Source organism: Trichosurus vulpecula, chromosome 1, assembly GCF_011100635.1.
Source record: "Trichosurus vulpecula isolate mTriVul1 chromosome 1, mTriVul1.pri, whole genome shotgun sequence".
NCBI classification, from domain to species: domain Eukaryota; kingdom Metazoa; phylum Chordata; class Mammalia; order Diprotodontia; family Phalangeridae; genus Trichosurus; species Trichosurus vulpecula.
In genome coordinates, this window is record NC_050573.1 from 477612047 (window position 1) to 477627387 (window position 15341).

Below are 15341 nucleotides of genomic sequence, written 5' to 3' on the forward strand. Positions count from 1 at the left end.
GCCATTTTGATCCACCTTAATGTTGCTGATATCATTCATCTGAATTCATACAAACCTAAATTTCCATGACAACCTTGTTAACCAAGGACACAACAAAATAAATTGTCTGGACCATCTATCTTCACTTCCCATGGCAGAATAACTGTCTGAATTTGAGGTGGACAAGAATGTGAGTGTATAAACTAGGATTTGAGCACAAATACCTGAAATATTTTGTACGGGAAAGAACTAAACTATTCTCTGTTAATTCCCTTTAAGTGGGAGTTTGGGAGGATGGGATTAAGCTCCTTCTGATATCTTATGGGACCATATCTTTAGCAATCAAGACTTCAAAACAGTTATCTATGACTCCTTATATACTTCTCTCTCTAGTTCATGGAGTTTCTGGTGGTTTGTAGAACTGGAAAGTTATCTGATAATTCCTGAGTCATTCTTAGGATAACTTTGTGGGATCTTATTGACTCTGAATGACACTGGCAACTACATAGCTCTCTGATACAAATTCATGCCACTACAGGTGTCCTCAAGGGCTGCTAGGTGGCACAGTGGATAGAATGCTAGGCCTGGACTCAGGAAGACTCACCTCCCTGAGGTCAGATCTGGTCTCAGACACTTACCAGCTGTGTGACCCTGGGCAAGTTCCTTAACCCTGTTCTCTTCAATTTCCTAATCTGTAAAATGAGCTCTAAAAGGACATGGCAAACAGCTCCAGTATCTTTGCCAAGAAAACCCCAAATGGGGTCAGAAGGATTCAGATATGACTGAAAAACTACTGAACGGCAATAATAACAAAGGTGGCCTCTGAAATATCAGATGTGCAGACTGCAGCTTTGATAAATCCTTTTTAATAACATAGTTTACTTTTTATCTTAATTTAATATTTTATTTTTCCCAATTGCATGTAAAAGCAATTTTAACATTCCTTTTTTTTTTTTTTTTTTCAAATTTTGAGTTCCAAGTTATAGTTTGTTTTTAGCGGAGGACATTCCACCACCCTAAACAAGGTGAAGGTGTGGAAAGTTCCCAATTCAACAAATGGTTATCGAGAATGCTCAAGGTATTATCGTCTTCATAAGAATCATAAAGTTATGTTGTAGCTTCTGTTCATAATGAAGAGTTAATTAGCTTGACAGTGTTCTGGTTTGAAACTTATTCAGGCCAGTCCCTCAGTAGTATAGGTTTGATATTAAAACAAAATGAGACACTCACAAGTTATTCACCAGTTAACAAAAAGATTTGCTTAGCTTTACCAGAAGGAGGATATTTAATAAAGATAGTCATTGAGTATTCCTCAAATTGATTCAGCTCATTGAAACTTCCTTGCCTGAGCTATGTATCACAATCCATCAGCCAAGTATGAGAACAGCCCTAGAAGTTCTCATGGCTGCTTTGTACTCAGGTGAAGAGGAAGTAATGTCAACAATCTGAGCCTCTAGTCCTCTGAGCCAACCAAGTCTCAAGGAAGGTCTTAATACCCTTCGTGGAAATATTATCCTAACTTTCATGGCCGAAGGGTTACGTTATCGCTCCTACCATACTCCACTCATTGATGGTGAGGTCTTCCACCACTGGAATGACTCTAGGGCTGTTACTGTTATTCTGACCACCAGTATTCAAGAAGCCTAATACATGCAACGCTAAAGGAGGAAGAGAAAAACTTAAAACAGAAAGAGCAAAGCCAAAACAATTTAGCAATCATTTTCCAGTTAATGCCCTAAGGAATGACCAGTTCTGGGAGAAACCTAGGAAGGATGAAGTTCCAGGTCTATATGATCAAGTCTTTGCGGTGCGTGATGCCAAAGCTGTCCAGTTCAGGAACACAACCAGAAACATCAGGGCTACAGCAAAGATACTTCCTGCACAGTCACCAATCCTCATCCCAGGTCAGAAAGAATTGCCCCATACAATCAATCACTTAGTATCTCCTGGTCCACTAGCTGGGACTCCCTCCCAACACGCTATACAGGAGATCCCATGGTGTGGGGGTGGGTAGAGATGGAGAAAGTACAAATTTTTGCCTCATGAGAAACCTTTAAAGGGTTGCCACCGTCTTCTCTGGGGGCTGATAAGATACTTTCACTTCCTTATTGCCAGAAAGCCCTCTCCAATTTCATAGCTTGTTCCTCTACCTAGGAGTGGGGAACCTGCAGCCTTGAGACCATATGTGGCCCTCTAGGTGTAGCCCTTTGACTGAATCCAAACATCACAGAATAAATCCTTTTATTAACGTGATTTGTTCTGTGAAGTTTGAATTCAGTCAAAGGGCTGCACTTGAGGACCTAGAGAGCCACATGTGGCCTTGAGGCCACACATTCCCCACCCCTGATTAGACTAACTTCTTTCCTGATGCATGAATCCCTACAATAGCATCTCTTGCAAGTGGTCATGTGGTCTTCTTGTCACTGAGATCAGAGGAAAGATTTGAAAGATATGGATGTGTATTGATTAATGAACTTTGAACAAAAGTGTGAGAAATAATTCATTTGGACCCCTACTCTATTTCAATCAATATTAATCAGTTTGATATTCTACATAAATCATATAGGAATAGATAGGTTCTTAGAGTGGACTTCATACTTTAATGTAATGCTCCCTACTTGTTTACCAAGTTATGAGGCTCACTTGTACAATCACAAGAATGCTGACAAAAGTATCTCCATCCTGTTTTTCTCAAATTCCATGTCCAAACCCAGCATGGGTTGGATGCTTTGGTGCTTTGGAAAGTTCCCCCAATTTATTTTTGTACCTCTAGACCTCTCTCTCTTGTCCAACATGAGCAAGTAACCATCTTCTGACCATAGTCAGTGGAGATGACCCACGTTTTGCCCAACTTCTGATCCCTCCGCTGATATGTCATTGTTAGCCCCTAAGAGGATGGTCTACCAACCAATGAGATTCTGTATTTCGCCATGCCTCTTTTGTATATTTGGAAACTGTATAAAAACAAGGTCCTGGAAGAAGGGGGCATCTCATATTGTGAGGAAAATCTGAGGTCCACTTCATTAGAGGAGACCATGGACCCTTGAATAAAGTCCCATTGAGTCAGAGCTCTGCCTCAGTCTATTTTATTGTAGGTTGGACAATTTTAATCCCCACAAAAGGACTAAAGTGGACCAGTACACTATGAGATGGGTGCAAGATGTCCTAGATTGTCTGCTAGACATCCAGTGGTTTCCAATTCTGTACTTGCATAGTGGATACTATCAGATTCCTATGTCTGAAGAAGACAAGGAAAATACCATTTTTATCCGTTCACCTGGATATTACCAGTTTTGAGAGAATGCCCCAAAGCCTCTCAGGGGTGCCAGCCACTTTCAAAAGACTGATAGAAAAAGCATTTGGGGACATGAAGTGTCTGGAAGTCTTAGTGTACTTTGATGCCATCATTATCTGTAGTAAGACACTGGAGGAACATGAGGAGAAATTGAGGAAAGTGTTAAATTGGCTGGCGGAAGCTGGTCTGAAGCTGTTAATGGACAAATTTTGCAGAGCTTTTATTAGGTATGTGAGTCACACTGTTTCCCAATAAGGTGTAAGCACTGATCCAGAGAAGATAGAAGCGCTTCTCAAATGGCCACTCGCACAAAATCTTTAAGTTATAAGAACTTTTCTGGGATTTAGTGGTTACCATTGCAAACTTGTTAAAACTATGCTGTTATTGCTGAACCATTAAATGACCTCACTCATGCACGTGTAATTGCAGAAATGCAGAGCCAAGAAAGGCAAAATTGTCTGAAATCCTACCAAATTTTTAGAGAAAAATGGACAAATATGGAAAAGCCCTCAAGGATTTAATCAATTGCCTTATCCATGTACTGATTTTGGCTTATTCAGATCCAAATAAACCTTTTTTTCTCCACACAGATGCCAACCTGGAAGGTTTGGGAACCGTCCTATACCAAGAGAGTGATGGTCACCAGAGGTCAATTGCATTCAATGGAAGAGGTCTGATAGTGAGTTGCTACCCTCTTCATAAGCTTGAGTTCTTGACTTTAAAGGGACCATTACTGAGAAGTTCAAAGACAATATATATGGAGCAAAACTCCAAGTGTGGAGTAATAGCAATCTATTGACATATCTTGATCAGTAGTACCAAGCTTGCCAGAGATGGGTAGCCACACCGTGTGCCCTAAGTCTGGCAAGACCTATAATATGTGTGCAGACACTTTGTGCAGAATGCCATAGAATATTAGAACTGTGGTGATGCCAGAAGAAGGTGTGAAAGCAAGCTGTGACATTCAGGGTACTGGACTATAACTTGGGGAAACATAGCTGAAAGTACAGCATTTCTACCAGACAGCATGCAAGTACATATGTAAATCTCGTGATTTTGAGCCCATCTTCTTGCCACAATTTTCTGCAAATGCCTCATAGTGAAAACAGATATCTGATGAAAGACTAAGAGAAACAATACAAGCCCAAAAGCAGTGTAATAATCCTACCTGCATGATGTTCCAGACAGCAAGAAGGCACATTACTGTTGGGGCAACGGCAGAAGTTGGAGCTATACACTGGAGTACTGTATAAGATTGTGATTTATCCCATAAATAGAACCAGGAAGCAGCTGATACTACCCAAAGCATGTCACTTAATAGCCATGAATGCCTTGTACGATGACTTTGGATATGTGTATCAAGAAAGGGCCTCAGAGCTGGTAAGAAACCAACTTTACTAGCCTAAGATGTCTGCAGATGTCACCAAGAAATGTGAAACACGTGCCAGATGTGTATAGAGAGCAACATTACCAATTTGTTCTACATACTTGAAACACATAAGTACCAGCAAGCCTTTTGAACGTATCTGTATTAACTTTCTATCCCAAAAAATATGTGTTTTATCTCAGAGGCAACTGACAGTTTCATCAAGCATGCACAAACATACCTAACCAGAAACCAAAAGGCATCTACTGTTGCAAAAGTGTTATGGGAAAAGAATTTCTCAGTATATAGATTTCCTGCCAGGATGCACTCTGACTGAGGTGGAGACTTTAAGGGAAGCTACTGAGGGAAATGTTTGCCTGGGCAGGTACCAAAAAAAATCTAGTACTATTCTTTACCATTCTTAAGGACACTTATAAATGTTTTAATCACACACTGTTGAACATATTGGGAACTTTGGGACCAGAACAAAAGGTTCAGTAGGGTCAACATGTATCATTTCCAGTACATGCATATAATTCCAACAGGAACAATGCTACAGGATTTTACCATACTAGCTCAAGTTGGGGTGAGAAAGCTCCTATGGTATGTGTGGGGCCTTGCCTGAGATAAAATTTGGGACCTCTGGAGAAATCTCCACCTAGAGACTATAAGATCCTAGAGAAAGTTGGCAAATGTTTTTGGTAAATATGATTTTGATTTTGCCCCCAGGGAGTATTTCCTCACAAGTCAGTTTCAATGGCATAATTTCTACTTGTTAAATGCTTGACTGTTTAAGTACTGACACTTTTTGTATTATTGAATTCTGTATAAACATCAGTATACTGATATATTCTATATTATTGAATACTGCATAAGTGCTGATGCTAAGTCTGTTGTGAGAAATTTGGAATCACTAGATTGCTACTGTCTAGAAGAAATGTTAATATTTTTGCATTTAAATAGACCTAGATTACTTGCCTTTTATGAAAACAAAATGCTCTACAACTTTTTAGGGTTAAAATGCCTGTACCTAAAAAAAGATCCACAACTAGCTGATATTGTTTGCTACTTCTCTAATAAAAAACCACTTTTTTTTTTTTTATCCTGTTGGGTGAGTTTGCAATTCCATTTGGTTTAGCCTAGCAGTTTAGCCTAGCCTAGCAAAGATCCATGGCACAATTTCAGGTACCCTTGGGGATAAAGCAGCTGGAGGAAATTGCCTGGACCTCTATGACGATCACCCGTGCTAGATGAGTTAGTGTGGCCTGTGTAGAAAGGGACGCTTTTTGTGCAGATCCCAGTTGGATGTTCTTATGCAATGAGGGAATCGTTGAAAAAGTTTCCACCTGGGACAGTTTTCTTATTTGAGAAAGGAATGAAGTGAAATTGACTCCAGATCCTAAACCCATATTGGGAGAGTGTCATGTAGCTTGGAAAGCTCAGTGAAGACTAAATTTCTGTTTGAGATGGAAACTAGTTTTCTTTCATCTTTCTTCTGCTTGTGGGTTGAGTAAGGTTCTTTAAGGCTGACACTAAACAAGCAGAAACATTTGGTAAACTGTACAATGTTTTTTATTTTGTTGGCTAATTTGAGGAGCTTTGTGAAATGTTTCTTGTTCTATGACTCTACAAAATTTCGTATTTGGAAGTAACTGTGATTTTCATCTCTATGTATTGAATGGCATATGATAATGTAACATTGGCTATTTTGAGACTTGACTGTACAGTATTGGGGAAGCAAGTGAAAGAACATGCTTGTGCCTCTTCAGGCATCATAGAGACCTGTTCTGAATTTGGGACAAGAACTGTGAAAAAAGAAAAGGAAAAAAAATGTATCCCTGCCTGTTTGCTGAGAACAATAAACTCTAAACAGGGGAAAATGCATTATCCCATTTTCTCTGGGCATGCACAGTTTGAACTTAAAGATAGCTTTGAGGGGCCTGCAAGCATGCTCTGTTTGCCTAGCATGGAGCCTTCTGTATCTCCCACTGCATGCGTGAGGATAGCCTCCTTTAATTGGCTGCCTGCATCTTTGAAAGTAGTGAGACTGGACTTCCAGGGCCAAAGCCAAGATGGTGGAGTAGAGAAAATGCTCCTCTGAGCGCTCCCAACATTTTTCTCCAAACAGCTTTAAAATAATAACTCAAATAGATTTCTGGAGTGGCAGAGTAAGACATTTTTCCATTCCAAAAAAACACAGGAAGTCAGGAAGAGAGATCTGTGACATGGGGATAATTTTCAAAATCAACTAAGAGTGGGAGAGGAGAAATTAGGTAAAGAAATGAAAGAAAAGGAAGAAAATCATGAAAAGACAATTTGTCAGTTGGTTGATTAGTTGTTGTCCTTCATTCTTGAAGAAGACCAAAATGACATCACTATGTTGGAGTCAAGTTACAGTGTGTCTGACTATGACTGATAAGATCAGTATGACTTGGAAGGCTCCACTACAGGTAGGGCACAAATAATCCACATGAATATTTGGAGTGGAGAGGTGTCTCAAGAACTGCATCAGATGTTTCCAGAGGAATAGATGGAAACATGTCTAGGGAGACACACCTATGAAATGTACAACTCTACTGCTGTTTACTTTTTCCCTTTAAACCTTTTGTCTGTAAGGCCTACTTATTGAAGGGGATTGCCCTCTTTGATTTTATCAAAATGTTACTAAAGGGGATTGCCCCCTTTAATTTTGTCAAAGCACCTGTCCAACTCTCCCTTTTCCCCTCACATTATCTCCTCTCATAAGCCCCACAGTTATAAACTCTTGATGAAGTGTTTATCATATCAGTTAGTGGTTCATCAAGGAGGCTCTGCTTCTGAATAGAATCAAATAAGGGAATGAGAGAAATGATTAATAACCAATGATCTGGGGAGATTCAGATTTCCTCTTTTCTTTTATCTTCATTTCAAGAACTCAGTCTCTGAAGGTTGAGCTAACCTTCTCTATCCAGACCCCATTATCATGAACCTGTCATTTATTCCTTTTGGTAGGCATACAAGCTTGTTAACTAGATTAGTTTTGATCACAAAACCTACTCTAGCTTGGTGGTGCTCCCTTTCACTGTGGCCACTCCAGAAGAACATGTATCCAGCTCTGACTTAGGTGAGCTGGCCTTCATTTGCCAGCCTTGTTTCACTCAGGGCTGCTATTTGGATGTGATAGCTGCTGATTCTCTCACAAGAGCTGTTGTCTTTTACATCTATTGGATTTCATATTATCCATAAATGTGTGCCCATTCCTTGTACCAATGGTGATAGGATCATCTTTGCAAAAGTTTTTGTATTTTTTTTTGTGTGTTTTGTGTTTTAACTGCAGGGTGTGATGCCTGATTGCTCCAGTAAGCAGGTCAGGGTTGGGTGAAGCAAACAACTTTTAGGGCATCTTTTCTAGCCCCTTCCTTATGCCAGGAAGTGAGCAGTGTGGTTCTTCAAAAAGGTTGCTCAGACACCCAGGGGGCAGCCAAATTCTACTGTTGTTTCAGTCCAGTGAGAAGATGACCATATGGGCTGGGTTGCCTGAGTGCCGGGTTGTGAATACATCTCCCAGTGTATCTGCATGTGCTGCTTCATCACTTGCCTGTCACCACAGGACTATGAGACAGGTAAAATGGTAAAATGGTATGGGTGATGTCTTTGATTCACACATAAATTGGATTTAAGTGAGGCAGAGCTGCAAGAAGTCATGAGCCTCACTCTCTCTCAGAGTCATCAGAGTTTAATGGTAGGATAAAAGTAAAGACGTCTGGTGACAGCCCAGAATGCAGTAAATGATGTTGGCATCTTTGATGTTTAACCAAGCTCTATGCCCTCCACAGTGCCCACTTCAACTGCTTTCATGGCCTTTGGAACAAATTATTCTCATCTGCTCATTCCACTGGAGAAAGTCTTCACATGCTTAGAGTAGACACCCCCCATAACTCATTGAAGGGTTTAAGACTTCTCAGTTACCCCCACTGTCCGCTGAAATAGTTTACGCAGGTGTGGCTACTGTGGATGCCACAGCTTCTTGGAACCACAGGTAAGAGTTGGGTGAATCAGGTGCACACCAAAGGTGGAAAACAATCCTGAAAAGGGCTTGGCAGCCCTTTTGATAGCTATGTTAAATATTGTAGACCAGGCCTAAGTTAGGCTTAGTCTAACCACTCATATGTGAGGTTTTAAAAAGCAATAAGCCCTCATGGATCATGTAATTCAACTGAAGTATACTTTAATAAATGGGCATTAAAAGAACACCCTTTAAAAAGACACGTTTCAAAATTTAAAAAAAAGAATAAAGGTTATCTTTTTATTTTTTATCACTTCCACATGCACTAGGAGAGAAGAATCCAGAAGAGCATCCCATAAGCAGTAAAAATTCAGCAATTCTGTAGCAACCTGAAGGCAATAAAAAGCTCAACAGTATGGCAGTCATTTGGTATTACTTATGGGCAGTAAGCTCAACCACACCCTTTGATAGCCTTTTCCCTTCCAGACTAAGCCTTTTAAACTTAGAGCCATCAGCCACGTAAAGTGTCACACAGGGCTAAGTGAGGAGACTGTGATGGAAGATGTGCCAGCTGTAGTCATAATAACTGCAGACACATGAGTAAGCTTTGGCTGTCAATGGTGAGGTCACACCAACCACTCCTCCCCAATGAATTTCTACTAGTACAATCAGTAACATACACTTGGGGTCTGTCAGAGCCGCAGCAAAAGACAGAGCCAGTTCCTAGTTCAGGACTGTGAAGAGGAAAATGTGAAAACCTGAAGGAAATTAAACTAAGGAGGGAAGGGTCAAGAGAGCAGAAGCAGACTAGACAGAATCTAATCACTCCATCCAAGAGTAGAGAGTGGAGTCTAATCCAAACACAAAGTTCCAATACAGAAAATGAGGCTAAAGTTATGAGGAAAAAGAAGAAAATGTTGAAAAAAATACTATAAAATGAGAAGTCCCCAAAATACACACAAATAGAGTTGCACCACAAATTCAAGTAGTACTTCAGAGAAAAAAAAAAAGGCTTATCCACAAGAATACCAAAAGTACCTGGAATAAAATCCTTCATTTCCTTAAATGTTTAATTCCTCTCACTTCTTTTGGGTAAGTTATTCTTGGTTGTAAGTTTTTAATCTTTTGGAATATTATATGCCAAGATCTCCTCTCCTAATGGTAGATGCCAGGTCTTATGCGATCTTTAGTGCTTTAACTTTCTTTCTGGCCACTTTGCAGTATTTTGAAAAATGACTCAGAAGCTCTGGATTTGTTTGTTTTCTGGAGGTGACCAATGGATTACACTTTCATTTTGGACTCTGGTTCCAATAGATCTAAGCAGTCTTCTTTTATGATTTCTTGAAGCATAGAATGTAAGTCTAACTCCTGCTCCATCCCTTAAATTCTTAAGTTCTTTTTCTTTGAACTCTTTTATAAGTCAGATGTTTCTGATAGTATGTACTTCACAGTTTCTATTTTTTCAATTTTGTTCAATTATTTCTTCTTCTCTCATGGAAACATTATTTTCTGTTTGATTATTTTCAGGGAGACTGCTATTTGGAAAAGGCTTGGTACCTCCTGTACTAAGTTATTTATTTTCTTTTCTATTCTTTACTGAGAATTCTCATTTCATTCTTAATTTTTTATCTCTTGCTTCACTCCAAGAAATAAGTTCTTATGGCCATACTTAAAAAAAATCTGAGATTCTATTTGTAATTGCTACGAGTTGTTCTATTCTTCTCTGTTTGTGTCTTCAATGTCCCTGGATACATAACATTTCAACACCAGTAATTGGTATCTTTTATTGTTTACTCTATTTTTAGCTCTACTTTCTGAAGTGGGACCTTGTGTCAGGACCAGGATCCACTTACTCTCTCACATAGCATTGCATGGCTTTCTTTGGTTCTAATTCATATCATTTTAGGTTCTGGATACTTTCCTTCACTTCCATTGGTGTCTGTGCAGCTCAGAGTGCTGGCAAATTTCAGGTCTGCCTGTAACCTCCTGCTGTGGAGTGTTGCATTCTTCAAAGCCTTCAGGTGGCTGAGGTCTTGCAAACTCTCAGAGTTTGAAGAGACAGATCTGTCTTGAGATTTGTTGGCTCTCATTCCCACCACATCTGAAACCTGAGCGCCCTAGTTGTTCCAGAGTTTCCTTTTTGGAGCACTCACATCTTCCTGCTCTCTGGAACACAATGTTGCTCCAGGTGTCAGAGTATTTTTAGTTCATAGTGAAGAATTCTGAGCTCTATGCTTGCCCCAATTTTTCAAGATGACCCCTTCTTTAGTACCTGCAGGCTCCTGAATGTTCCCCTGTACTGTCCAAGGCTGGATGAAGGCACTGTAGCTTTTTGATAGATTTTTTTCCTAAGCAAAATTCAATCTGGTGCTTTTTTTTCCTTTTTATCTTTGCTGGAGTGCTTTTGTGATATCTAGCCTGTTTTACTCCTTTTTACCAGGCTATCTTAACCGGTAATGTCTTGCCCTGTTTTCTTACACCATTTTTATGAGATCCCTAACAGATTCGTAGATGAGTAATGTTCACCTCCAATTTTGCACTCACTGCTTTTCATGAGATAAAAACTGCAAAGGTTCAAAATAAATTGTATTTGGAAATAATATTTCAGGGCTAAATATAAGATTGCTCTAAAAACATTAATCTATAATGCTCAATTCTTACTTCTCAGGTAAAATGTGGCAGAGACGAGATTTGATTACTCAAATCTTAGTGCCTAGTTAAATAAAAATTAAAATTATACTCCAAGATTGTGCTGGGCAAGAACTTCATTAAGTTGGGTAGAACTGCCATGATTTATTTTTCTAACATCAGCCAAAAGTAAGAAGTATTTCATAAAAGTTAAATCGTAGCATATGAGAAATTGCTTTCACATACTTTATATGCACAAATATGCAGTGAACTTATTTCATAAAAATTCATTTATTTAATTTTGGTTTATTGTTGGCCCACAATGGCAAAATAGATTATTTAGGAAAAGGATAAATTACCAACGTGTACAAATATAATGGACTAACAAATTGCATATAGTATAAAAAGGATCCTCTGAAAGTATCTAAAAAAGTAAAGGCAGAATGGCATGAGTTGAAAAGGTAGTGTTTTAAAGCAAAACCCAAAAGTACTATAATTTTTTTTAAACACAAACACCAATCCTATAACAGTAAAATATTCCCTGCTCATCAAATACTTTATTGCAGAATGGAAGGTGTAAGTGGAAGAAAAGAAATAGAGTGCAAAAATGATTGCCATATATTTGCACAGGAAGCAACAGAATGGTCACCTATAGTGTTGTGCGAGATGATTCTAGAAATGCTTCTGAATTAAAGGGAAGCAACTGTTTTCAGATACAGAGAAAACAAAGACTTGAAAAATCAAAGAGTATCTTGATGTTCAAGGAACAATTTATGATGTGCCAAGGTATGATATACACTGAAATAAAGTGGGATTTTTCTTTGCAAAGCTACGTTACACATGGCTACGTGAATCGCTCTCAGCACAAAAAAATCTGATGTTTTATCAAATGTTTATGAAAATGTCATTTCCATGTGTCTTATGGTACTCTAATGTGGAGTTATTGAGCATCAGTCCTGAGATTATACACAAATCAGATTTTTAAAAACTATGGGGAAAGGGATTCATTCTGAAGTGAAATGAGAAATAAGCAACCCAACAGGTAATAGTAAGCTCAGACACATAGATTTAGAGCTGGGAGGGACTTTATAGCACTATTTATCAACTGGCCCTCTTTAGAAAAAAAAAATCACCCAATTTAAAACAAGTACAGTAAATGTCTCAGCAAATAAATTCTCCTTTTACAAACTTAGTGCTATCAAACATATGTTATAAATGCTGTAGATGCTCATTTCTGAGAACTATTGATATTTGAAGTTAAGATTATTATGTAACAAAATTACATTTGTAGTTTTTCTACTTGGAATATCAGGTAAATTAGAAAACCTGCAGAAGTCTTTGAAACCGTTCAATCGGAAGATATGATCTCTTCTTTGATATTAAGCTATAGAAAAAGTCTCTGTATTGCAGACAATCTTCTCTCAAGCGGTCCTGGGTGGCAAATGTTGTTTATACATGCCTGCTATAGCTTTGGCAGCACTGTAGATCATTTGTCGCCGAGACATGCCAGTGAAAGCAACATGCCAATCAGTCCGGTTGACATGTACCAAGTTCTTCTCAAGCACTTCACCCACAGTTACCAAAAGGCCTGACCATTTTAAATTATAGTCCTGGGGAGTGAGATTTTGAGCCTGTGGAGTAAAAAGATTAGCTGTTACTAATAAAATTAACTTAAAAGGTGCTCATAATATACAAGTAGGTGGATCTATTTCAGTTACATAGTCAAAAATGATTAATGCAAATCTTCAAGATAGATTGCCACATTATCTATGAAATGAACTTGTAAGACTATGCAAGAAACAAAACAGAAGAACCTCTTATTTTAAACCGAGAAGTAATGCTAAGCTCATTTTACTGTACAAATATAAATTATCTCAAATTTAAGAGCTCCTATAGAAAAGTGCTATGATCTGATCATAGAAAGGACATTGGAGTGAGAGTCTAAAAGTTCAAGCTCTATTATTAAGTTTGCCTTAGTAGTATTCACTTTTTTAAAGTCAATTTTAACATTATTATAAATAGTCTAACATCTACTCATTATACAAAGGTAATATGATATTGCCATGGGAAGTACCTTGGGCCATTTCAAAGAGTTGTTATCTTGTCATTTGGAGTCATGGATTTAAATGGATAAAACAAAACACAGCCCAAAGATATCATATATTTTAGGCACATCATGCATACTAGACTCTGTTGGCTGTCGACATTGTCCACCACCACACTCATACACAGGAGTATGGGACTGTGAGAGCCAATGTCGGATCACAAAAAGATAACAGCACATTTTCTCTTTCAGGGTACAAAGGATACATTCAGATGTACAACAGGACAGAATAATTATTGTGTTTGCTTTAAAATGTTGATACTTTTCAGAATCAGAAAAATAATAAGACCAAGGTGGCCAAAAGACAATGTCAGATCTATGGATTTTAAAAGCACAAGTGCTAAGACAAATACGGAATCTTTATGATAGCAATTTTATATACACAGACCAAAAGGCCACAGTGTAAATGCAGTCAAAAGATATGAATAAACAGTTCTCAAAAGAATGGTGAACTATTTATTATCATCTATATGAAAGACTGCTCCAAACTACTAAAAATAAAAGAAATTCAATCAACAATCAAATCAACGTCAAAGATTCACCTCACACCAGGCAAAGATAGGCACAGCCAATGCTGGCACAACTGTGGAAAGAAGGGCATATGAGAACCATGAATTAGTCTAGTCAAAAGAGACTGAAGTATCCATCTTTTTTGACCCAGAATTTCCAGTGCTAAGCATTTACCCCCAAAGAGGGAAAAGACAGAGAAGTCCTATCTCTACTGAAATATTCATAGCAGCATTTTTTGTAAATTTTTTGGAAAAGAGAGATGCTCATCATATGGTATTGGTACACGGATATAGCAGAATACAACTGCCCTTGTCAAAAATTAGCTATATGAAGAATTCAGAGAAGTGTGGGAAGAACTGTATGAACTGAAACAAAGTAAAATAGGCAAAACAGGAAACAATCTATACAACGACTATGATATAAATGTGAAGAATGACAAGAACAAAACTCCACAGAAACTAAAAGCTATGTATGTAATGACCAAGGTAGGTCCTGAAGAGATAAGAAAATATATCTCCCTTCTTTGCAGAGGTGGGAGACTATGGGAGTGGAAACTACATGAGATCATATCATACTTGGCTGATGTTCCAGTTGGCTTTATGTGGGGCAAAGGAGAGGGGATATATTTGCTAAAAAAGTTGATAGAAAAAAAAGCTGTCAAAAATTTTTAAAAAGAGACATGAATGTCAAAACTCTGAGGATTTACTCTATTCCAAGGAGAATGGCAGGTAAGAAAAAAATGTGGAACTAGTTAACATAAGGGGGTCTACTGGTAGAGGTGAACGGGTCTAATCATTCTGGAAAGCAATTTGAAATTATGCTAAAAAAAATTAAAATGACCCAGAGATTCCATTGCTAGGCATATGCCCCAAGGAAGTCAAAGATATAAGGAAAGACCCCATTTGTACCAAAATATTAATAGTAGAACTTTTGTGTTAGTAAAGAACTGGAAACAAAAGAGTTTTCCATCAAGTGCAGGAATGGTTAAAAAACTGTAGTAACATGAATATGTTGGGATATTACTGCACCATAAGAAACGGTGAATATGAAGAATCAGAAATGTATGGGGAAGAGTTTTCTGAATGCAGAGTGAAATAAGTTTGAACTAAGATAACATAATGCCTACAATGTAAATGGAAAGAATAGCAACGAAAGAAACCAAATTTTCTGTAATTATAATGACCAAACTTAGCTCCAGAGATATATTGAGAAAAATGTTTTTCTCTCCTTTCATTGCAAACATGCATTATAGGTGTAGAATACTGCACAATGTTAGTAACAGCAGAAGCCTAGGTTCCTGAACTGCTTTTAGCCCCTCTTTCTCTTTTATTCTTTACTAACTGAGATGGTTGCCTGGGAAGAGAAAGGGGGAGGAATACATTTGGAAATGAAGGCGAAATAAAAATAAAAGACATCAAAAACATCTTGAAAGACATGAGAAAATGACAAATTTTTTTTAGAAAAACTGACTCAA

The 15341-nt window shown here is 38.1% G+C and overlaps 1 protein-coding gene across 1 annotated transcript in view; it reads right to left on the reverse strand.

Annotated features, from left to right (window-relative positions):
• Window positions 1-11398: 11398 nt before the first annotated feature.
• PRRC1 (proline rich coiled-coil 1) overlaps window positions 11399-15341 on the reverse strand; it is a 36760-nt gene continuing 32817 nt past the window's right edge. The window contains exon 10 of the mRNA XM_036734849.1: window positions 11399-12884. Within this exon, the coding sequence (XP_036590744.1) occupies window positions 12675-12884 (210 nt within the window). The 3' untranslated portion in view covers window positions 11399-12674. The remainder of the gene's footprint in view (window positions 12885-15341) is intronic.